Here is a 25,825-nt window from a genome sequence, read left to right as displayed (position 1 = left end):
AAAAAGTCAGTAGGCACATATTTTTCCTTATTTGTTGTCTCATGAGAACTATGACATCATTCTTTGATGGACAATGCCAGTTGTCAGCAGAATATGACATGTCTTAGAGAGATAGCCACCATCCAAGCAGTCTGGGAAAAGATACAATATGTTTGTTCTTTGTCATATATTCTCAGGCAAAAGCACTGCAAGAAAAACTTTACAGTTTATTTTTATTGATAAACATACAAACCAAAGATTTTATGATGCTTTCTTTTGTTACTAAAAAATGGGAGGGTATTGAAATGAAGTCCTTCATTATATTTATGGAAATAGGCTAAAATCCCTCAAAATTCTTGGACATTGTGAGTAGAAATTTTACTCTATCTGAATTCTTTTTTAATTAACCATATCTTGCCATTTCCCCTGATATAGACAGACTTAAAAGATTTTATGAGGCTATTATTTTAAGAGAAAAGCAGAGTTACAGGAAGAACTGCTGAGAGACACCAGGAGGGACTTCAATAGCTCTGCTTATTATGGACCAATAAACATCTGTGGTTTGTAAAAATAAAAGTGAAATACATTTTTCAACTTTCAACTTGAATTCATTTTCACAAATTCCATTTTCAGTCTGCTTCTCCTGTAGGACTAAGACTGTTTAAATTGTACAGACCATTTGCTTTAAATAGTGCTATACCACAGTTACTTCTGTTCAGGGATATGTGTCTGACTTGGGTGTAAAGTCAGATATTAATTTAGGAAATGGAAGATGAAGTTTCTCCTCCTGCAGACACAACAACACAGGTTATGATTTTTTTACTTTGGTCAAATTATGTTGATGTCCCCTCTGGGTCCCAAAAATGAAGGTGGTAGAAATGAGGCTCAAAGTAAGGGCTAACTCAGAGTCACAATCCCAGAGCCCACTGCCTGCTTATAGAAGAGTTCCACATGGGGAGAGTTACCTCAGCTGCACTGGAAGTCCGGGACATGATGACCTGTGTTGTCTGGCTCCTTCTGAAAATAAGCTTGATTTCTAGAGCTCACACAGTGAAAATCCGAATAGGTATGGGAAAGGCATTTACCTTTCCTGCAGTGGGTAAAGGAGAGAGCCAAGCCAAGCTGAATGAGAGAGCCAAGCTGTGTAAAACTACAGGGCTCAACGATGATAGACTGGATAGGGAAAATGTGGTACATATACACCATGGAATATTATGCAGCCATCAAAAACGATGAGTTCACGTCCTTTATAGGGACATGGATGAACCTGGAAACCATCATTCTCAGCAAACTGACACAAGAGCAGAAAATCAAACACCGTATATTCTTGCTCATAGGCGGGTGTTGAACAATGAGAACACATGGACACAGGGAGGGGAGCACTACACACTGGGGTCTGTTGGGGGGAAATGGGGGAGGGGCGGGGGGTGGGGAGGTGGGAAGAGATAGCATGGGGAGAAATGACAGATACAGGTGAGGGGACGGAAGGCAGCAAAGCACACTGCCATGTGTGTACCTATGCAACAATCTTGCATGTTCATCACATGTACCCCAAAACCTAAAATGCAATTAAAAAAAAAAAAAAAAAAAAAAAAAAAAAACTACAGGGCTGAAACAGCATGGCAATTCATACTGATTTCGGAAGATGGCTTTCTGATAAATTTCAGAAGATAGTTCGTAAACCTGGGGTAGAAATGTCTCCACCGCTGATATTGGTCTATATATCCCTTGCAGGGCAGCGAGGGACCCCCTGGGAAACCTGGACCACCTGGACCACCTGTGAGTGTTCTAGACTTAAAATTCATGTTCCTGCTTAAGACTTTTTATAACTCAGAGATAAGACTACATTTAGATGTTTTCAAAGATAAAAGTCTTCCGAATTTTGTGTATAAATATAAATGATAGCAAATGTAGCTTTAAAGAGACCTGATTTGTTCCCCCTTTGGCTCAGCCACAATGTGCAATGCTCAGATTTGCAAACTGAGGGTCTCCCCATTTTGGATTTAGGAACCTGGGTTTGTGCTCCGACTCTCCACTTCCTGCCTCGGGGCCCCTGGGAAAATCATTTGACCTCAGTGTGCTTCATTCACAGAAAAGAGAAGGGACAGAAAACATAGTTCCTTTCCGCTGATGTGAGTTGGTAGAAAATCTGGTATTATGCTATATGTGTTCATTCCCATTCATGATGTCTGAGATGCAAGGAAACTCTATTTGTGTAGCGCCTAGTGAACAAAAAGTACGAGAGCCGTCGGTGTTTTTATTATTGTGTTTGAGACAGATGCGCACTCGGTCAGGGAAACTCCAGAGGAGAGGAGCCTCTCTCCGTGGCAAGTCTGCCCTCATGTGGGGCCACGCTCGAATCGCAGCCCAACAGAGCTCAGGTTCACGCCGAACACCCTTTTCCACCCCACCTCTCTGGTGAGCCAAACTCGCCAGAGAAAGGGCAGAATGGACCGTGACTTTCTAGAGACAATGAGGATTACTGTCAGTCTGCATGCAGTTGCATGCTTTGTACACGTAAATGAAGAGATTAGCACTCTATTTCCTAAACTTGTTTTTTAAATCTGTTCATCTGTGTTACTGCCCTTTTCCCTTAACAAGAAAGCTGGACAGAAAGTATTTAGGGTTCAAATCCTAAAATTCACTCCTTCCCCAGTGGGTAGAACAGCAAATATAACATGAGTTCATGAAAGAAACCTATAATTTTATAACACACTTAAGATATCTTTGTTTTCCCTCTGAATTTTTCAAAACCATCCATCCTTCAAAACACAGATTAAATGTTGTCTTCTCTGGGAAACCTTCTTTGGAAATCTCAGGTGAAAATATCCTTTGTCTCTCCAGGATCTAGCACACTAAAATATAGTAGACATTCAGTCACTGTCAGATGAATGAGTGAAATAATAAAGTAATAAATGGATGGAGCATTTTTCTTCCATCACTAGTGTTTTGAAGATGCAGGCAAATTGTTTTCACAGAACACCACTGGCCACCATCATACAGAAACAATAAAACAGTAACTTCAACTCTGCAACTGACATGTGAAAATTGCAGAAAAGAAAAGGCAGAGTTGATTACTGATTCTATAGAAAAGTTTAAAAAGAAAGACAAAAGATCCTAACTAAAATTTTCATATGCAAATTTTTCTAAATGCTAAAATGTATGATTTTTTTAAACCATAGAATAACTTTTCCTTTAAATGTTGGTTACTCTAGGACATGTCAACTTTTTTCAAGATGTTCCTATTCTCCTTTGTCCTAAAGAATTTATTTTTGTAGAAACATCCACACAGGTTTGTGGATAACGTCATCTCCCTGTTTACCTTAATTTTCTATTTGGTATGAAGAGACTGTGGGAAAAAATTACTTTTCAGTAGCCAAATTGTTCCCTATTCACATCTTCATCAGCACTACAGCATGATAGCCTGCAGGTCAGCAGGCTGTAAACAGTTAGTACAAATTGGCAATTCAGAAACTGAATTTTAATGAGCAAATATTTTCCTCTGAATGTGTTAGTGTCCCATCTGTCAAACCTGAACATTAATCAAACTCCAACTTAAGTTGTCTGTGTGTTCCAGGTGTAGCTCACACTTCCTTTTCATTTCTTTCCCTGCGTTTGTTTTGGAAAAGCTAAAAATGGAAACATTGTATTATTTTACTTAAAGTATTAAACTCCCTTTCTAAAATACAATAGAAAAAATATATTTTAAAAAACAGAATAGGAATAGTCTCATTTGGTAAAATGATAAAATGTAGAGATGCAAAGTATTAACTTACAAGAATAATTCTGTATCTCACTTCTTTCCTAAGGGTATTCCATTCAGTGAAGGAAATGGCATGAGCAGTTTATATAAAATTCAGGTATTTATATTATATTTGTAATTACTTAAAATTATTTTCCAGTTATAGACTGCTGTAAATTCTTCTCATCGTTGTCTTTTACTTTTCTTTTCATTTTCTTTTGAAGGGAGGTGTGAATGTTCCCAGTTACCCAGGGCCACCTGGTCCTCCTGTAAGTACAGTTGTTTATCACCAAACACACTTTACTTGAGCAATCACAATGAAAAATAAACAATAAAAACCTCCTAAGCTCACTGAAAAATGCATGTTGCAAATAAAGCCAATTTTGGAGCAGAAGGAAATAAGCATAACCAATTTTTTTAAAATTGAGAAAACGTATGCAGCCAAAATAATGGAAAATAACACTTTTTATAGTGCTGTCATTTTTTTCAAAGAACTAAATCAATGTCCAAGCAATCACTTTTATGAAATTTCCATCAAGTTATATTTATTCATCTTATTCTTCAAATTCAAACTGTAATTAAAGCAAAACTTGCTAATATTTTTATGTGTATTCAAGCAAATTGGACAATGGTGTTTCTTATTCTGTAACTTTGCTTTGGTCATTATTTGAAAAATGACTTTCCATGTTTCTCTTACAGGGCCCAAAAGGCGATCCTGGCCCAGTGGTATGAATGAATATTCCCATGTTTTGTGTCATTTAGAATATTGGTCTTTGTTAAAGTTTGAAAGAAAAACATCAGGCAAAATGGCCTGCCTTCTTAGGTGTTCATCAATTAACATGTTGGAGGTGACAAGCAGGCCACAAAAGGAATGCCAGCAATGTGTTCTCTATTTCTAAGATGCATTAGTTCTGATGTTTTCACTGCCCTTGAGGTTCGTCTCTTTCCATCAGTGTGTTTTTAAAATCCTCTTGTGATGGAGGAAGGCACATATAAAGGTCTAATAAATGGGACACTTTCTTCTAATAGCCCTGTTCTGATGATTGATTCAATTTTAAGTAGATTGTGGAAAAGAAATACTTACTGGAAAGAAATCCCTTAATATATCTGTCATCTTCCCAGCAAAAATAGGAAGGAACTGTTTATTTGCTTTAAACATCTAAGGCAATTATTCTGCAGGAGATGTATTTTGTCATAAACCTGCTTATTAGGAGGAATGTATCAGGAGGTTACACTCAGCACGGAAGGAGATCATGTCCTCCAGTTGCCTAAAGGGCAATAATTGTTCTCAGCATCTTTCTCAACCATGGAGTCTCACTGTAAAAGTTCTGCCAAATTCAATTAGATGCCCTTTATTGCTGGGCATTTTTTTCCTGTCATGTCCGTTTCAAGTATATGTTCTATCCTTCATGTTTCATTTGTATATCTTTTAACCTTTGGGGATATACTTGAAACTCAAATATACCTAAAGCTGAAATAAATTTTTAGACTACATTCCACTGCCATGTGAAAAAAATGTCAACCCTTTCATTATAGTACAGTTGGTTAAAACTCAGTGAATACATTTTAAACCAGCAAAGGGACAAGCCATATCAAGTAATGTTTTTATGTCTAAAAACATATTTTAAAGAGACGCATTTAAAGAACTGTTTGTTTTTGTTATTGGGCAATATATAAAAAAAGCTAAATTGTTGTCCCTGAAAGCATTATTTTAACTAGTAAGGGTAATATTCTGAACCCTATTATAATTCAGAGTTTTCTTTATTATTTGTGCTACATAAGCTGCATTCTAATTTTAATTTTCTTACATCCTGTTGATAAAAATTTCCTCCTGATCTTTCCCTCTCATATTCATACATAGAAAACAGCTTCTCTGAATCATTTAAGAGCACCTAGGCTTCTCACTGACTTTTTTGGAACTTTCTTTGAAGTTCTTGCATTAATAACTGCAGATTAAGAAAAGAACTTTTTAAGTGTTATAATAAAGGAAAAATTATAATTTAATGGCATTGGAAAGTGGCTGGCAACAAAAAAGTAGACCTATTTGAGTAGAATTTGAGGAGATTAGTCTTCAAATTTCTTAGCTTCAACAAAAGATAAAGAGTAAAAACAGATCGAAGGGTGTTCCTTGATTTTAGAGATGTGAATTAAGTGAGTGAAGCACAGAAACAGAAAAATGCAATCATGAAATTAAATAGGCATTTAGTGTACACATTCAGGCTCATACTAGATAAAACTTTGAAGTTACTCTTTTGGGTTCTGTGTCAGCACCACCATGCAACTTTCATCATCTCCCACCAGCTGCCCTGTAGGGAAGAATAATACTTCATGCCATAGAAATAATCCAGGAATGACAGAATTGTAGCTCACAGAGCAAAATCTTGAGAAGTCTTTTTGAGGTGGGAAATTTACTCTTCCAACATTCTTCAAATACCATGACAATAGATCTGCCCCGCTATTTCTAATCTTCTCTATAAACCTTTCTAGAGGAATATTACCCTTAATTGAATTTATTATCTTCTGAGGTGCTCCGTTTTGTTCCTTTGGTATTCAATTTATAAGTGATCTTTAATTAAAAATTTAATTATTAGCTACTTTCAAACAAATATTGATTGATTGAGCACCTTCTCTGTCCTAAGGACTGTTGAGAATGTAAGCAAAGAGAATCAAAGAGTGTATTTCCTTTGTCAGCAACCTACGGCCTCTTCTACAGAGCTTTGTGCAGAACAGAATCTGAACTTTTTTTTTTAATCAATTGTCAAGATACAAATTAGGGGACATTTTAAAAGATTTCTGAAGCATACAAAGCATATCAAGTCATACGCTCACTCATTAAGTATTCTGTAACAAGGGCAATGTTATAAATAATAATGAAGTTGTATCCTTGGTAATAGTTTTGAAGCAGTTTGTATTTATGTATGCAAAAATACATGTACAGAGAATACAATTCGAAAGCTCCTGTTTCTTTGTGATGATGTCTAAAGCATCCAGTGTCCTAAGAAAATATTTGCAGTGAACATTAATTTATTAACAAGAAGGCATCAAACAACTTCCTACTTTATCTCTTTTTAACTTAAAGCCCTAATACAAGCTTGTCCAACCCATGGCCCGTGGACCACATGCAGCTCAGGACAGCTTTGAATATGGCCAAACACAAATTTGTAAACTTTCTTAAAACATTAGGAGATTTTTTATGATTTTTTTTTTTTTTTTAGCTCATCAGCTATCATTAGTGGTAGTGTATTTTATTGGAAGAGAATTCTTTTTCTTCCAATGTGGCCCAGGGAAGCCAAAATATCAGATACCCCTTCCCTAAGGCTTTTTTGTTGTTGTTGTTCAAAGTTAGCAGCTTCCTTCACCACAGCTTTTCCCAGTTTGTTCCTTGAGGACCTACAGGCTCCAGCTAGCCTGGGACCATACACTAGAAAATGTAAAGATTTTTTAAAATAGGAAACACTAACCTACCCCCTTTCAGTGACTCATCAACTTGAGCAATAACTTTTAGAGTTATTGGAGATATTGTTCCTGGGGTCAACCTCTTAAGCATTCACAATTCTTGTCCAGCTGCAGAGAATATTTATAAATGATAAACTCTGCTTTGAGTGCTCCATCTTCATCTACTCTGAAACAGTTTATTCTTATTCTCTGAAAATCTAGCAGCACCAGGTAGTGCAAATTGGTAAACTTTATTAAAGCCCCATCTTTCATTCCGGTTCTTATTGAAATTGGAGTTATCACTGAGCAGAGGGATTCATTCTGCTTAGATTGTCAATCAGAATAAAAATGATTAATCAGAAAATATACCTCTCTGGAGAATAGCGTTTATTCTCAAACTATTTTCAAACACCAAATGCAATAATACATTGCTTTAAAATAGAGCATATCATTTCCTTGCTAAATTACACACCAGTGTTTGGGGTGGGAAGGTTAAGCAAAAAATATCTTTACTTTGGAAACCAATGCTTGAAAACCTTTTGATTATTGCCCCTGCATTTTTTATGTTCATATTTAACAGGGAGAGCCTGGTGCAATGGGATTGCCAGGAATAGAAGGATTTCCAGGTGTAAAGGTAAGCACAGAAGTTAGAAATGTGTTCATTTATTCAGCACTGAAAATTGTTTACCGAGCACCTAAAGTGCCAAAAACTGTCTTCAGTTTAGGGATATACAAAGGAACAAAACAGACAAAAATTTCCATACTTATGGGACTTGTATTCCAGCAAAAGGATATGGAAACTGAAAGAATAAGCATTTAAAAATACTTCTTGTTGTTGGGGCTATGGAAGAAAGAAAAAGTAGGATGGGTTAAGGAGGACCAGGAGTACTGAGGGGGTAGGAAGGTAATATCTGAGCAAAGACCTGAAGGAGGTGAGAGGGAGCCCCAAGAGGAATAATGTTCCAGGAAGAGGAAGCTGCAGCTCAAGACCCTGAGACTAATGATTTCCTGACGCATCCAAAGAGACCAGGGGAGGGAGTGAGGGGTGGTCGTAGGAGATGAGGTCAGAGAGGTGGGGGTAGAGGTGAGAAGTGGTCCTGTCATATAGAGCAGTGCTACTCAATGTATAGCCAGTGGAGAACCAGTGCCAGTCTGCAGACCCTTTGTTATGGGTTCTGTGGCAATGTTAGTACAGAGACTGAGTGTAAGCACCTAAAAACATGTCGAATCATTTGTCTAAAATTGTCTAGCAAGCATGTGACAGTAAAATTATCTTTGTTAATTATATATTAGAACATAAATAAGAGATTACTCTTTCACCACAGGAAGTTTGAGAAGCACTAATAAAGAGGCTTAGCAGCCATTGTAAGGCCTTTATCTTCCTCTCTGTGTAAAATGCAGAGCCATCGGTGATTTCTGAGTAGTGGCATGAGGAAACTTGCAGCCAGAGGGAGTGCAAGGGTGGAGGTAGGGAAGCCAGTTAGAAGATAGCCAGTAATTCAGGTGCCAGTTGATGTTGGCTCAGATCAGAGCAGAAACAGTGGAGATGGTGAAAATGCCTGGATTCTAGATATATTTTGAAGGTGGCACTGATAAGATTTTCAGATTGACTGAATTATTAGAGAATAAAGAGGAGTCAAAGACGACCCTCAGTTTTATGACCTGAGCAGTTTGCAAAACAGGACGGAAGTCAACTGAAATGAGGACAGCTATGATGAACATGGCCTATTTTGAAGGGATGGAATTATCAGGAGTTTAATTTTGTACATGAGACCAAACTTGGAGATATCTGTTAGACAGCAAAGTGAAGGTATTGAGTAGGCAGTATGATATAAAAGTATGGAGTTTGGAAAAGAAGTCTAAGTGGAGATATAAATTTGGCTGTTCTAAGCATAGAGATGTTGTCTTAAAGCCAGGAGACTAGATAAGATTACTAAGGGAATGACAGTAGACTTTTTAGAAAGAGAAAAGGGTCAAGAATTGAGCCCTGAGGCCCTCCAGGATTAGGAGGTCAAGAAGAAAAGGAGGAAGGAGCAAGGGAGACTAAGAAGTAACCAGGGAGGTAACAGGAAAACTTGGTATCCGACAGTCCAAGAGAGAATAATGAATCAAAGGGAAATGGGTGATCCTGTGTCTCAAATACTGCAGATAGGTCAAGTAGAATAGGGATGGGGCCAAGCAGAATGGTCAAGTATTGAACATTGGATTTAGCAATGTAGAGGTCATGGGTGACCTTGACCACAGAAATTATTGTTTCACTATATTGTAGGAGCAACTGTGTACTTGAATGGATTTAAGAGAGAACAAGGAAAAAACTAGAGACAGCAAGTTAATATAAATAATGCTCACAGAGTTTTGCTGCAAAGGATAGCAAATAAATAAGCCAGAGGTTGCTAGAGGAAGTAGGGTGAAGGCTTTATAAGATATATTTTGAAGATGATAGAAATATTAGATTGCTTATATGCTAAAGGAATGACCCAGTAGAAAGGGGGAAGATAAGGATGATACGCTGGAGAGAGAGGAGAGAATGCTGCACCAATGTCTTTAAATAACCTAGAAGGAAGGGGATCTGTGCATAAATGAAGGGTTTGGCTTCAGAGAGGATAGTTTATCTACAGTAAAACGGGAGAAAGCGGAGTATGGGGGCAGAGGTTGATAGGTAGGAAGATGTATTGGATACAGTCTACAGAAGTTGTTTTCCAATTGCTTAAATTTTTCTCAGATAAAGAGGAAGCAAGGTCATTATCTGAGAGCAAGATAGGAAAAGAGGTTGGGGATTTAAAGAGAAGGTCCTCTAGGAAAGAGAGAGAGTTCAGGGCCCACAGAAGTGTGATGACTGCTCAGCCCTTGTGACCCTCTTGAGGTTTATGGTCATGCACTAAAGTGAGACCTCTCAACAAGACTACATGTGCTTGTGGGGCATAGTGGGTCACACCTTTAATCCCAGCACTTTGGGAGGCTGAGGTGGGCCGATCACTTGAGGTCAGGAGTTCAAGACTAGCCTCACTAACATGGTGAAACTCCATCTCTACTAAAATATAGCTGGGTGTGGTGGCAAGTGCCTGTAATCTCAGCTACTCATGAAGGCTAAGGCAGGAGAATCACTTGAACCCAGGAGGTGGAGGTTGCAGTGAGCCAAGATTGTGCCACTGCACTCCAGCCGGGATGACAGAATGAGACTCCATCACACACAAAAAAACACCACATGCGCTTGTCCAGGCACATTCAGATATTCAGGTAAAGGCACATAATAGGAAGGCAGTCAGGACAACAATGTTCTGCTTTTGACGGGTGAGTACTAGAAGGAAGAATGGGACAAGACACTTATTAGCTTATTGGCATTCACAAGGGAATTATTATAACAAGAAACCATGGAATTTTAACTAGGCAGAAAAGAAGGAGAGGTCATCCAGGGAGTGAAAGATAACAAATTTGTGCCATCAATGGATTAGGGTTTAGTGGTTCAGGGTACTCAAAGAGTAAGTTAGAATGATGTGGAATGGTGGTCCACAGTGGGAATGCATGAAATTGAGATTATGGATGGGCAGTAAATATTTTCATTGACAAAGTGTCAAGTGTAACTATGAGAATAAGAGGCAAGTTCATTAGGGGCTAGTCATTAGTTTAAGGAATCAGAGACATTCATTAGGTTAAGGAATAAGAGACATAAGACATGCAAATGTTTTATTGAATGAAAAGTTGAAGTATATTAATTTCAAAAATGAAAATTTCATAATTCAAAAGGAACAGAGGGAAACCGATGCATATTGCCTGTTTATGTCCTTTACCCATGTTTCTATTAGTTATTTTTTTCTTTTTGATGATGGCTATGCTTCATATATTAAAGACATTACATCTGTCTTATGTGTTGGAGTTTTTAATCCTAGTTAGTCTTTCTCTTTCAATTTTATGTTTAATCTTATTATAAATATAACCTTAATGTAGTCAAATCTAACACTATTTTTTCTTACGATTTCTTGTTTTGCTTTCATGCCCAGAATGACCACTTTTATTTTCAACCAAGATCAGAGTGTCACTAATATATTCTTTGAGCTTTTTTATGGTTTATATTATTTTATTTTTATATAAATCAATAGGGAATTTATATGATATATAATGTAAAGAGAAGAATTAAACTTTTTTCAAAGAAATCCAATTATTAGCACTATTTGTTAAATAAAATTCTATTATAAGTGCTGGTATGTTTCTGATATTTCTATTATAATATATTGATATGCTGCTTAATCTTATGCCAATATTCCATTATAGCTTTATTTGTTATATGTTTAAATATTGGTATCACTAGTATCTCTTCTTTTAATTTTTTTATCCTCTTAGTTATTATCACAAGTAAACTTTAGTATCATTTGATCAAACTGAAATTTTGTAAGAATTGCATTGAATTTATAAATTAGTTTAATTAGCAATGACACCTTTACAACATTGTCTTACTCTCCAAGAACAAAGAATATCTCTTCATTAAATCAAGTCTTTTATGTCCCTGAGTAAAGTTATAACTTTTTTAAATTTCGTTTTTGCCCAACAAAATTGCCATTTTATTATCCCATATATAGTCATTAGTATTTTTAGCATTGTCAGGTTTATCTAAAATATCACATTGCCTCTTAAAAAGGAGTTGAGTCACTCTGTTATACAGTTTTAATTCAAGTGATCTTCTCATTGACCAAATGAGAACTACAAATCATTAGTTGTAAATCATTTTATTCTAACTCTATATCCTACGAGACAAGGATAGGAAAAGCTTTTTGGAAGATAGTCAAAGTGCCTAATCGTTTAAATAAGAGTAATGATCTTTTGAATATGTGGAATAAAAATGTTGACTGATTTTAGCTATAAGTATGTATGCGGGCATTAAAATAGGTCACAGAAATTATAACATCTATGCTTGTTTTCATTAAGACTATTATTTACTTTAGCTTTATGGAAAATAAAAAAGCTGTAACAAGTTCAATTGGCAGTTAGCCACTCAGTTTGTTATTTTCCCATCTACACACTAGCTTCACCCCAGTTAATATTGAAAACACCAGATCCAAATGAAAACTTTACCAAATCCAAATTGTTATTTGAGAATTAATTTTATAAGTAAAGACTTCATAGATATTATTATAAGTAGCAATATTTTTAAATCCCAACAGGGAGATCGAGGCCCAGCAGGTCCCCCGGGAATAGCAGGGATGTCGGTGAGTTCAGATTATTTCACATCATTTTCACAGGTAAACAGTTCTATCTCCATGATACACCTGTGGCCAGGGATCAAGAAGGGCAGGAGAGCATGCCATAACTCCCATGGCATGAGGTTCCTGACAATTCTAGTTTCATAAATAACACCACCTGTATTTTCCACCTCCAGAATCCTCTATTTCTTATTTTGTTTGTTTGTTTGTTTTTTGTCCTCTTTTTTTTCCTTTCCAAGTCACTTTCATGTAAGGGAGAGGAAACCCAGTTATTATACATTAATTTATGAGCACAGCTCTGGAAAGTTCATTGTGTTTCTCTATTCTTGTCATAGTTCAAGGTTTCTCAATCTTCAAAAGACAGAGTTCTTATCCTCAGGCATGCACTTCAGGTTCCCTGTATTAAGTTGCAATCTGCCTGAGTTATTCCTTAGCTAGGTGTTATTAGCACAGTTTTATTGCTGCTAATGTTTCCTCGTAAACTAGCCCTTCAATCCTCTCAATCATTTTTGTTGCTCTCTGGTGTCAAATGTTTTAATCTCATCAAGGTCTTTTCAAATGAATAGGAAGTGCTCTAGGAAAGGTTGAAATTATTTCTCTGAGCCCTAGAGATCATTCTGATCTTCATTCATGATGCTCTAATTAAAATTTTGTGGTCACGCTTTATGAATAAGAGACCATTTATCCTCTTGCTAGGTGCCCCTGCCAGGCAGGTCCAGGATAACGTTACAGGAAAGTCAGTGAAAACCATGGGCTTGTATCACAAGAACATAAGAAAGATAAGATAAGGGCCCTACCATCACCACCCACAGTCACCCCCTGAGATCTCCTGACACCCAACACCACTCAAAGCCCTGCCCATTACCCACTGCCATCCCACAAAGTGCTCAGAGCCACTCTACTTCACTCCATTAATTTCTAACCACACAAAACAGAGCCCCATTCATCATCTGCATCTTTCATAGACAATGTCATTCTCTTACTTAGCCATTATAGATCAAGTCAAATATTCATATGACTGTAAAAGTAACATGAAAATATCCTCTTTAGAAACTCTTTCCAAATTTTTTATAAAAGGAAGTATTCTTGAAAGTTGACTACACACTGAATTCTATTCCCTCACCATTGCCCCACTCTCTACCATTTCCAGCAACATCTTTGGAAATCAGTTTCTGGAAATGTCCTTAGAGAACCCTTACAACCTATTCCTCTTATACTCACATCCTGTGATTTGAATTTTTGTTTCCTTGTGATATAATAAAGTTTAATTTTTTCATTGTATTCACTCAGGTGTTTCTACATATTACATTTTGCTATTATATTAAATTAAGCTTATCTTCTAGGAAAAAATACTGGCACCATTGAAAGTATTTAAAGATGTGCAACAGTGGCAGCAGGCAATCCAAATGAGAAATTCCAAATATGTTTTTCAAAGAGGCAGCATTATTTAGATAAGGGGCTAGCCTGCCACTTATTTGTATGTCTAAGATCTGATGTATTTACTAACAAAGCAGTTTTCATATGTCATAATTAAAAGCATTAACTAACTAGGCATGGTGAGCTCACATCTGTAATCCCAGCACCCTGGGAGGCTGAGATGGGGGCAACACTTGAGCCCAGGAATTCAAGACCAACCTGGGCAACATGGCAAAACTCTGTCTCTGCAAAAAGTGCAAAAATTAGCTGGGCACCTTTAGTCCCAACCACTTGGTGGCTGAGGTGGGAGGATCACTTGAACATGGGAAGTGAAAGTTGCAGTGAGCTGAGATTGTGTCACTGCACTCCAGCCTGGGCAACAGAGCAAGAACCTGTCTCAGAAAATAAAATAACACCATTGACTGACAATTAACAGAAACAGGAAAGGGTAAAAATTTTACATACTACAAATATGTTCAGTTAAAGATGTATATTTGCTTTTTATAACTAGCTCTTCTGTGGCTCAGAAGATAAAACAATGGTGATGACTAGAGGATAGTGTGAATGCACTTAGTACCACTTAAGTGTACATTTGAAAATGGTTTAGATGGCTGGGCACGGTGGCTTACACCTGTAATCCCAGCACTTTGGGAGGCCAAGGCGGGTGGAATATGAGGTCAAGAGACCAACACCATCCTGGCCAACATGGTGAAACATGGTCTCTACTAAAAATACAAAAATTATCTGTGCATGGTGGCAGGCACCTGTAATCCCAGCTACTTAAGAGGCTGAGGCAAGAGAATCACTTGAACCCAGAAGGCAGAGGTTTCAGTGAGCCAGTATTCCACCATTGCATTCCAGTCTGGTGACAGAGCAAGACTTCATCTCAAAAAAAAAAAAAGTGGTTTAGATGGTAAACTTTCGTTTATATATATTTTACCATGATAAAAAATATTTTTTTGAAAAATTGTGATTGTTCTAGTTGAAGCAGGGGTGATGCCTGCCCACACAGACATGCTGGCCATTCAACTCATTACCAAGGGAACCCAATCCTGCTCTTCCTATAAACAGACCAGTCTATCCCTTTCCAGCATATACAGGACTATCCAGGGATTCCCCCTAGAGCTTCTTTCTTTGCCTTTCTCTGATGATGGCATTTAGGTTTACAGGAGGGAGTGCCTGTGAGTGCTGGGGGTGGGGTGGGGCCTCCCAACAGCATGCTGTCCCCCAGATGCTTTGAGTTCTCTGCTGGTCCTACCTGACCTTAAGGATGACTTCCATCAATGTTCCTGATCTCTATGTCTCAGATCTCAAGCCCTGAGCCCTTCATACCCGCCATGTCCTACACTAAGACCCTTCAGGACATTGGCCTTCTCAGTTCTAACACATCTTCCTGCTCAGGCCCCAACAACTTTAGCACATGCAATCTATGGGGAGTCAGGGATGCTGCCTCCAACTTTGTGTCTGCCTAGCTTTGCCATTCAGCATCGCATCTGTACCTGTGGAGTTATCTCCTTCCAGCATTCTAAACAGCAAGTGGGAAAAATCTCCCTTCTTTTTGTATTTCTCCAAAAACTACTTGACTTTCTAAGGTCTCAGCCCCATACCTACATCTCATGTTGTCTGTTTCCCAGTCACATTAGGTACAAGGAACAGGAGGTGGTTCCTTCTCAGAGGGAACCTCACAAGCCTTGCCTGCACACTTTGGCCTCGTGTGCTACTGGTCTCTGCTGGGCTGTCTGCCCCTCTTGTCCCTCCCTGTAGTCTGTCTGCTCCAGGATCTCCCTGTTGTCAGTTGTCCAAGCCATGGTGTATTGACACAAACTGATCTGTTTCTTTTCCTGTCAACAAACATGACTTTTCAAATCAAACATGATTTTTTCAGATTGTCTTATGAACTTAAAAACCCTCTTGTGAAATTCAAACCCTAGAAAAAAAACTTTTTTGATGCTCTATGCCCATTTTTCCACCCCAAAGTAAAGAAGAGCTGCCAGGAAAATAAGCACAAGAGGGATTTCCAGTAATAAGGATATTTTGGTCTAATATTTTCAGAAATATTCTCCTCTCCTATTGGCCACCATCCACACAAATATATATTCAGAGAACTGTACCCCAGTCTGAACTTTATGGCCTGCAGAGTTGACTATATCTTTCCCAGACTCTGTCCTCTTAGAAATGCCACTATTATTTATTTATTTATTTATTTATTTAATTTATTGAAATAGAGTCTTGCTCTGTCACCCAGGCTGGAGTGCAGTGGCATGATCTCGGCTCACTGCAACCTTCGCCTCCCTGCAATCTTCGCCTCCCGGGGTCAAGTGATGCTCCTGCCTCAGCCTCCTGGGTAGCTGGGATTACAGGCACATGCCACCATGCTTCATTTTTGTGTTATTTTTAGTAGACACAGAGTTTCACCATTTTGGCCAGGCTTTTCTCGAACACCTGACCTCAAGTAATCTGCCCGCCTCAGCTTCCCAAGTGCTGGACTTCCAGATGTGAACCACCATACCTGGCCAGAAATGCCACTTTAATTTGGAGAGCAACAGTGTTGGGATCATTTTAAACTCAAGGTGGGGGAAGAGAAGCACATGGTGTCATTCAGCAATTTGGCTCCTAACATTTCTCTTCAATTTGCCTTGCCAGGGAAAACCTGGTGCCCCAGGGCCCCCAGGAGTTCCAGGGGAACCGGTGAGTTGGCAGTTAAAAACCCTCTTGTGAAACTCAAACCCTAGAAAAAAACTTTCATGACTGTTGTACTTGTGTTGTACTTGCGTGCGGCTTTAAAACATTTCTTGGCAATTAATTTGTGTCTGTGGATGTGTTTATAGGGTGAGAGAGGACCTGTTGGAGATATAGGTTTCCCTGGACCAGAAGGACCCTCAGGAAAGCCAGTAAGTACTTCTTACTGCTTAAAATATGCCACCTAGAGAAATGTTCTAACATTATCCCCTCATCTACTGCATCAGAAATTCTGAGATTTGAATAAGCGGTTTCCAAGGACTAAGAAAATTGTGCAGATGGATTTTGATGGCATGGACTGAAGTTCTCACTGACTTCCCTAGATATGTGTGTGGTATCTTTATGTCTTAAACAGTGTTGAAAATAGTGAGAGTTTTAAGTGTCAGGAAATCTGACTCATTATTTCTTAAGCCTAATGTTCTCAACAAACTGAAAGAGAATATAATGGCCTGTCACATATTAAAGTACAAAGAAACCAAAGACATAGATATAATACCTGTATGTTTAGCTAAATCGTAAAGTAGAAGCTATTTTCTCAAATTTCCTCCTTTATATATAGTCCTTGTTCTTACACTTTCATAAATCACTGCTGGCAAATGTCTCATCCCCTTGTGTCCTAAAAGAGCTCTTGGTTACTGATCTGTGGTATTGATGTGACATTGTAACAATCATTCTGACTAATTCAGTTGCACATAAATTCATCTAGTCACTGCTGTTTGCTAAGAATGTGTTGGATCCTTAGGGAGGGAATCTAAGATGAATAAGACACACCTCACTCTCAGAGTTATGCTTCATAGAAGGTCATTGCTGGTTTATTTGCTATGGTGTATACGGGAAGGAAGGCAAGGTGAACGAGCAGCACAGAATTCAGGAAGGCGAGATGAACAAGCAGCACAGAATTCAGGAGGTTTGGCACCAACTCTGTGAAACCTTCAGCGTTGGTGGCCACCATTTCCCCAGAGAAGGCAACATGAAAAAATGCAATTTAGAGTCAGAAAGATCTGGGTCTGAATTATGGCTCAAAGGATTTTATGAGTCACTTAAGTGCCATTACATATGGAAAGTGCCTGGCTATGGAAGGTACTTGATAATGTTAGTTTCATTCCCTGCCTCCTCTTACCTCCTCATCCCCATCCCCTGCAAGCCATCTCATTGAAGCCTACCATTGAGTCCCCAGGAGATTATGCAAAAAGCAATTTGTTCATCAACAATATTTCTTGAGCACCTCCTACATGCTAGGCACTGTTCTAGGTGCTAACAACTCATAGCTTTTACATTCTAGTGTAGGAAAATTGATAAAAGCCACACACACACACACACACACACGCACGCACACACACACACAGTTTCAAGTAGAAGAAGGTATACGTAGAGTAAAGTTCTGGATTATTATTCAAATAGTGGACTCAGAGAATATTTACCTGCAATTTGAGCAGAAACCTGCATAAAGTGAGTAATCAAGCCATGGGAAGGTCAGGAGACCATTGTTTCAGGAAAAAGGAAGTGGCTAGGACAGAAGTGAGCCTGATGAGGTCAAAGACCTCATCAAAAGGCATGAAGTCAAGAATGAAATAAGTGAAGGAAGAATGGGAAGGATACAGAGGGAGATACAGGCAGTGGCCCAATGATGAAGAATTTCCAAGCCAGGGAATGAAGTTTGGGTTTCATTTGAAATATGATGGAAATCCACTGGAGCTTTTGTAGCAAAGAATGAAAATTATTGAGCATTTTCAGAATCACTCTGACATTGTGTGGAGAGTAGGCTGTAGGGAGCAGGGCAGAAGAAGACAGCGCAGTAAGAAAACATCACCATCACCTCCACAAGGGATGGTGACAGTGGGAATAGCCATGAGTAGGGGAACTTAGGATGTACATTGAAGGGAGAGCCAGCAAGCAACAAAACTTGCTGATAGACTAGATGCGAAGAGTGAGGAAAAGAGACCAATCACAGATGTGGTGTGGAGTCCGAGCAACTATGTGAGAGTTCTGCTGTTGGGTAAAATGGGGTAGACTGAAGATTGGTGGATTTGGGAGGGAGAGTCAAGAGTTCTGTTTTGGACATGTTTGTGTTGAAGCACTAGTTGATATTCAGGTGGAGATGTCAAATACACAGTGGATATAGGCACCTGGAATTTAGGAGAAGCCAGGATTAGAGAGACCAATTTGGGTATCTAAACCTGAGCCTGGAAAAGTAAGAGTCACTGAGGATAGGAAGGAAGAGAGCACTTCAATTGTTAGGAAGAGGACCCAAATATGAAGGCTAAGAAACAGCTGCCAGAGAGACAGAAAGAAAATCAGGCGACTGAGGTTTCCTGGATGTCAAGTAAACTGTTTTAAGAGAAAGGAGAAAGGAGTGATCAACATACAGATCAGTAATATGAGGGCTGATAATTCTCTACTGCATTGGAAATATGGAGGTCATTGGTGGGAGAGATCACAGCATGTTAGTGTCTTGGTAAGAATGATCCAGTTGAGAGAGGAAAATTTGATGACACGAGAGGAAAGATTACTTTGAGTAGAACTGGTATACTCACAAGTGGAATTTGGTCTTAGCTGGGAACAGGGGCAGTGCATCCTTCCTAACTGTGGGGTGTGGGGTGCCAAAGTTGGGGTGCAAATCCGTGAAGATTGATGCAAATGGTGGAGGGACGGTGAGAGGGCTCTCTTTTGTTTATTAGTGAAGAAGAATGCAGGTCGTCCAAGTGTGAACAGTGTGGAGGTGATGCTGGAGGTTTGAAGAGACAGGAAAATGTGTGAATTAGTACTTTCAGAAAGATAGAAGTCAAATTGGGAAATACAGAAGGATGACCTGGTAATGCTGAGGGGCTGCTTGCGATCTGCTGTTATACATTTAGGTTGGAACAAGCAAGCAAAGATATGTGGTTTTCTTCAGCCAGTTAGCTGCTCAGATGCAGATGTGAGGTAGAAAGAAAGTTGGTTGTACCCAGGAGTGGGGCTCTGCCAGATGAATGAGATGAGCATAAAGAGGAACAAATACATATGAGGTATTCTAAAAATCTCTGAAAGCACGACTCCCTTGCGGCTTGAAAGTAACACCTTCCTGTACAAAAGAGGACACTCATGATAGTCTTTGATAAATTACTAGCGGCAAAAAACAGGTTATAGGGTTCTTATCTTACATTGTTACCAAAAACATGAATTACATTTTCATAGTAGATTTATCTTCTTTTATTCAAGTGACACAGCTGTTTCTTTCACATCCTCTCCTTAATCAGCTTTATCTTTGTTCCTCGTGTGTCTGAATATAATAAATTCTTTGAACCATACACTTCAGGTAACATGTTCTTAGTTAACATACTCTCAGTAATTCCCAGGATGTTTCAGAGAGGTTGGCGGACCATGGTTGGGTTATCTACTGTGACAGATATCAGTATAATTTATAGCAGTGAAAACACGCAGTTCTTTGCAGTTCCATCCTCACAGAATCCATTCCAGCACAATAAAAGTCCCTTGGGCTTTTGGAGGAGCATGTCCATTCAATTGCCTGCTGGCTATGAAATCATATTCCTCACCTTGATCTCCCTCTTCAAATCAAATCTCAAAAACACACCTGCTGTTGGACCCTGGGTATTTGATTTGATCTCAAATACTTTTCCTTCTTCTATCTCCCAGCCAATAGTTCTCTTAGTCTTATAAATCTTTAAGCAGGACTAGGCTTCATTATCACTTCAGAAATCCTTTTTAAAGTTAAAGAAACTTCCAGTTTTCTAATAAAAAGTGACTGCTTAATAAGGTCAAAACCATGATTATACATTTCTTGCTTTTCTTTCATATTTCCAACTGAAAAATAACAATTGTTTTCTGACTGACAGTTTATTTTCTAGTAGGATCATGCTCTGACCGTCTTATAAAATTTCCCCAGCAGCAACTGAGACCATTTACTAAGAATGATTCTCTGTGCTGGAAAACTTGTTAGAAGTTAACAAAAATGCCATACTCCAGCCAACTAATGCCATGAGGCACCTTCTTATTTCTCAGGATGACCTGATATGAGAATAAGAAACGAAAATAATCTTTGTTGACTATTCATAGTGGACCATGCATTTTTCATGTTATTTCACTTAATTCTTAGTTTTAAGGTTATTTATTTTCCTCACTAGTGAAGAGGCTGATGCTATTAAGGTTAAGTAAATTGCCCAAAAACGTTAATGGGATTGGTAAGTGACAGAGTCAGAATCTGAACTCAGGGCTGTCTGATTCTATTAATCCGTTTTCCATTTTACCACCTTGCTTTACCAAGCTCTCAGAAGAAACCTGATTAAGGAACTGTCCTTGAATCTTTACCCTTTTGTTATGTTTAACTATGTTAATGCAGAATTAGAAATATTAATCCTTTTTGTCTTTATAGGGAATAAATGGAAAAGATGGAATACCAGGTGCTCAGGTATGGGAAATATCAATTAAAATTAAAGTTACAATGCATACTGCATCCAGAACACCTACCAACATTTAGATCAATCAGATTGATGAAAAGTCTTGGCAAGCAGTGATTTTCATGTTAACATCTGTTTTTCAGGGCATCAAGGGTAAGCCTGGAGACAGAGGCCCCAAAGGAGAACGTGTATGTATATTACTATTGTGATTGTTATTCAAGTCTGTCTGTTACAACTGCCCCATCATTTGGGTTACACAGTTATGTGTGTAAGCCCTTGCAAATCACCAATTATATAAAGGCTAGGGTGTCATATGGTTACATCTGTGTAGTTGGCCTTTGTACACAGCCAAGTATACTTTGCTGTTAAAGTTTGGAAAGCTTTTATTATCCTCCTGTCTCAGACATATATCTCTACTATAACCATCACCCATGTTCTTTTTATCTAGAGTAGCGTTTCTCAACCTCAGCACTGTGAATACTCAGGGGCAGATGATTGTTGTGGTTGGCTGCTTTGGAGTTGTAAAATGCTTAGCAGCATCCATGGCCTTCATCCACTAGATGCAGTAGCACCACCATCCCGCCAACTGTGACAACCAAAAGTGTCCCCAGACATCACCAAATGCCTCCTGGGAAGCAAAATCACTACAGTTGAGAACTACTGACATATAGAAAAACTAAGTAAAGAAGGTGGTGTGAGAGGGTAGAGAAATGGAAAGGGTAACTGAAAGTATAGTGAAGTTACTAGTAATACCAATTAGGTTATATGTTTTTGTGGTGTTTGAAGCATTAATGTCATTGTTGCAATTTCTCTTTATTTCCTTTAATGAACCTCAACATTTTCTACTAGAATAAGTTTCCACTAGAATTAATGGAATTAATTTGTGGTAGAGTCAGGCCACTGCAAGAAGTTTCTCAAACATTGTTACTCAATGTAATTCTATTAAGGGTTGCTATTGTGTGTGAATGTGGGCATGTGTGTTTATATACTGGTGTCACTTTGCTAGCTTTTGTTTATTATCATATATGTAATCCATAATAAATGAAGGAAATGTGAAAATACAGACAATGTAAATTTAAAAGGAAAGAAAAAAATCTACCTTATCCAACTACACAGAGATAAACACTGTGACATTTGGACATATTTCTGTATTTCCATATATGTACATAATATACACATATATTGATATGTATTAATGTAAATATATACTTTTCCATAAAGGAGTTTATGCTGTATTGTAAGTGACTTTTTTCACCTAACAATATATATTGATCATCTTTTCTTGTCAGTAAATACAAGTCTATAGCTACCTTTTAATTGCTATATGTTATTCTACTGTTTGACTATACCTTATTTTACTTACCTCATCTGCTGTACATTTGGATTCTTTCTAGGTGTCGTAATAATAAACATCATTATAATAAACATCTTTGTACCTAACTTGTAAGATAATTTTAGATGAAGATTGCATTTATTTTGCACATGATCAGAGTATCAATCATTGATCGAAGTGTGCAATATTTTTTCCAGTCATCTCAGAAATTTCTCCAAATGTGAGCTAGAGTGACAGACCTGTATGCAGATATATTTTTTATAACTAAGACAGCAGCATTGATTCTAGTCCCAACTGCTTTTATTTCTTTCTACATGGCTTCTTTCTATGTCTGATTCTACAATGACATAAATCTCTGTAACTGTTCATTTATTTTTGTTATTTTTTTAAGTCAAGAGAAATAGAATTTGGCCTTCTGCAGAATAGTCATAGTTAAAAGAATAATATAATGAGATGCAGGGCAGCTTCAAGCACCATTCCATCATAATTCGTGTGAGGATCACCTTCTGGAATTATACAACTAAATATTTGAAAATCTATGACTGAAGCAACTGCCATGATATCTCTCTCTCTATCTCTCTCTGTCTCTGTCTCTCTCTCTCTCTCTCTGTCTTTCTCTCTTTCTCTCTTTCTCTCTCTTTCTCTCCCTCTCTCTCCCCTGCATGCTCATTCTCTCTTGCACAAACACATACAGCATCAAGGAAACTTCATATCAGATTTAAGTACATATGTAGTATTTTACTTTCATATCAGATTCAGGAACATCTAAGATACTATTTTACTAATTAATTATGACATCTTAGTCAACTGATTCTTCTGTAGTTGATTTATATTATTAAGTAAATGATCTCATGACTTCCTCCCCCAGTCACCTGCTTTGATCTTTTTCAATGGCTCTCCCTTCTCACCTCACATATATACCTAAATATGTATATATTTAGGACAGTTATCACACCCAAGTGCGCACACACACATACACATACACACACACGTGTAAAGCACAAATACAGAGAACAAACCTGAAGAGTCTAATAAAGACCAAACAAATAGAGAAAATCCAGGGGTGCGGAGAGCATATTATTTAGGAGAGATTTTGAGTGTCCTGACGTTTTTTTAAGTGAAAAGTCTCAGTAATGAGATCTGCTTGGCAATCTTTAACATTGCAAAGGAGACCCAGACCTCAAGTAATAGCTAATGTTGACTCTCAAAACTGTCATCATCCTAGATGAACAACAAAGTACAACTAATGTTCTCACTAACTTTTATATATTGAGTACTGCCAAGATGCCAGGCATTACTCTGAGCACCCTACTTGCATTAATTCATTTACTTCTCAATGTCACCCTATTTAATAGATACTATTAATATACTCACTTTGTAGGAGAGGAGGCTAGGACACAGAGAGTTTAAGTTATTCATCCAAGGCCCAACAGCTAATAAGTGCCAGTATGAATCCAGAACTTCTGCTGTCAACTACAGCTGATGTGCTTCTAGAAGAAATTATTCTTTATTATTATTTTTTCCTTAACAGGGTGATCAGGGGATTCCAGGAGACAGAGGCCCACAAGGTGAACGGGGAAAACCAGGCCTTACAGGCATGAAGGGGGCCATCGGTCCTGTGGGTCCCCCAGGAAACAAGGGCTCCATGGGATCACCTGGCCACCAAGGCCCTCCGGGCTTTCCAGGCACCCCTGGCATTCCAGTAAGTAGTGCTAAGAGCTTAGGACTCCTAGCTTGTACAAACCATATATCCCTTTTACAATGAAAGAAATGATAATGCCTTTCAAATAAATACAACAAACTTAAACTGGCCCCTGTGAGGGCACCGATAGCTGTCATTTAAAGTTACATGGCAGATCCTCTACTAAGCACTTACTATACATTACCTCACTTGGTCTTCACAATCATTCTGGAAGGATTAGTGTCCTTTCCAACCCACTTTTATAAATGCATAAAATGAGCATTGACTTGCCCAAGGTCAAATATTGATTAAATATGTCAGACCCAGACCTGGATGGCTTCAAAACCATGCTTTTTAAAAACAGGTACTATCCATAATGTCTCCTTACACTACAAAGAAACCACATATGTCTGTTTCATATTGCTGTGAAATATGTGCGTTTCATACTCTATTTTGTTGAACAACAGATCTTCCCTGAGTAGTGCTTTGAAGTAGAAACCACTTAGGCAAAGAGTGTTTAGTGAAGGAAGCCCTTATCTTTATTAATCCTCAGGAGGAGTGGTGAGTGGCCATTCTGCAGAGAAATTTAATCTGAAAATATCCACGTTAGGAAGAAAGGAGGGTTCTGAAGTGAAGTAGGGACAGTTAAAGACAGTCTCCTTAGATAATCAACCGACACCAAATATAAAGCAAAACTGGTCATTCACACAATTTTCATACTTCTTCATTTTTGCCCACTGTTCTTAAACTCTATTTGAATAAAGCCTGTGTAACTTTAGCTCTCGGTGCTGCGTCAGTAATTGGTATTAGATGCATTAATTAAAGTTCATTCGTCACATACACAGTAAAAATAAGATAATGAAATAGAGCATTCCTGAAATTATTCTGTTCTACAGGAATCACCACTTTATAAGCCCATCACATTGGGTGTTTTTTTATTTTTGTTTTTTGGCATTCTAGTCAGCTTGTTGTTGCAAATGAACTAGCACCATTATGTTAAGAAACCCTACAACAATATTGTCACATACCTACACACAGACAGGATAGAGGAATTTTCAGTGACGAGTGATGGGGAACCTACCTAAGAATGTTTATAAGTTAAGGCTCAGGCCGTGCACAGTGGTTCATGCCTGTAATCCCAGCACTTGGGGAGGCCGAGGTGGGGGGATCATGAGGTCAGGAGTTTGAGACCAGCCTGGCCAACATAATGAAACCCCATCTCTACTAAAAATACAAAAAATTAGCTGAGTGTGGTGGTGGTCACCTGTAATCCCAGCTACTCAGGAAGCTGAGGCAGAAGAATCACTTGAACCCGGGAGGCAGAGGTTACAGTGAGCCAAGATCGTGCCACCGTACTGCAGCCTGGGCGACAATGCAAGACTCCATCTCAATAAAATAAAATAAAATAAAATAAAATAAAATAAAATAAAAATAAGGCTCACTGTCTAATTAGGCTCTGCTCCATTCTTAAATTCACATTGCTTGGTGATTTTCCAGATTTTCCGTTGTCAACTCTGTCATCTGACCATGTTCTGTCTTAGTTCGAGTATATATCTCAAAAGTGGATAATTGGCAGTAGGGCTTATTGACTTTGTCACAACCTCTAATTGTCATCATATTGTATTTAATGCCACACATATAGCCCTGGATAATAATCACCAACTATAAACAGTAATAAAATACTTCGAAATTCTAACCTTCATGAAGAATAATCGTTCTTTTAAAAATTATCAAGGTACTTTAATAAAACATTACTGTTATCAATGCTAGATTCTTTGTGAAATGCATATGGATTTACTTGTCAGCAGGTGAAAAATTCAGCTGACATTATTTGCCTGCTTCCTTTTACAGACCCCAATTAAGAAAAGAAAATTGCTAAAAACCTATATACTTGCAATGTGTAAATTACAG

At 38.1% G+C, this 25,825-nt stretch overlaps 1 protein-coding gene across 7 annotated transcripts in view; it reads left to right on the top strand.

Annotated features, from left to right (window-relative positions):
- Positions 1-25,825, top strand: part of COL19A1 (collagen type XIX alpha 1 chain) — a 364,360-nt gene that overhangs the window by 313,737 nt on the left and 24,798 nt on the right. For all 7 annotated transcript variants that reach the window (XM_074398116.1, XM_074398115.1, XM_074398114.1 and 4 more), the window contains 11 exons: positions 1,714-1,758; positions 3,789-3,839; positions 3,946-3,990; positions 4,421-4,447; positions 7,737-7,790; positions 12,313-12,357; positions 16,411-16,455; positions 16,596-16,658; positions 20,876-20,911; positions 21,044-21,088; positions 23,765-23,935. In XM_074398116.1, coding sequence (XP_074254217.1) covers positions 1,714-1,758; positions 3,789-3,839; positions 3,946-3,990; positions 4,421-4,447; positions 7,737-7,790; positions 12,313-12,357; positions 16,411-16,455; positions 16,596-16,658; positions 20,876-20,911; positions 21,044-21,088; positions 23,765-23,935 — 627 coding nt within the window. The remainder of the gene's footprint in view (positions 1-1,713; positions 1,759-3,788; positions 3,840-3,945; positions 3,991-4,420; positions 4,448-7,736; positions 7,791-12,312; positions 12,358-16,410; positions 16,456-16,595; positions 16,659-20,875; positions 20,912-21,043; positions 21,089-23,764; positions 23,936-25,825) is intronic.

Source organism: Saimiri boliviensis, chromosome 4 (assembly GCF_048565385.1).
Source record: "Saimiri boliviensis isolate mSaiBol1 chromosome 4, mSaiBol1.pri, whole genome shotgun sequence".
Classification (NCBI taxonomy): Eukaryota; Metazoa; Chordata; class Mammalia; order Primates; family Cebidae; genus Saimiri; species Saimiri boliviensis.
Note: the sequence above shows the minus strand (reverse complement) of the source record. Positions and strands in the feature narration are given on the sequence as shown.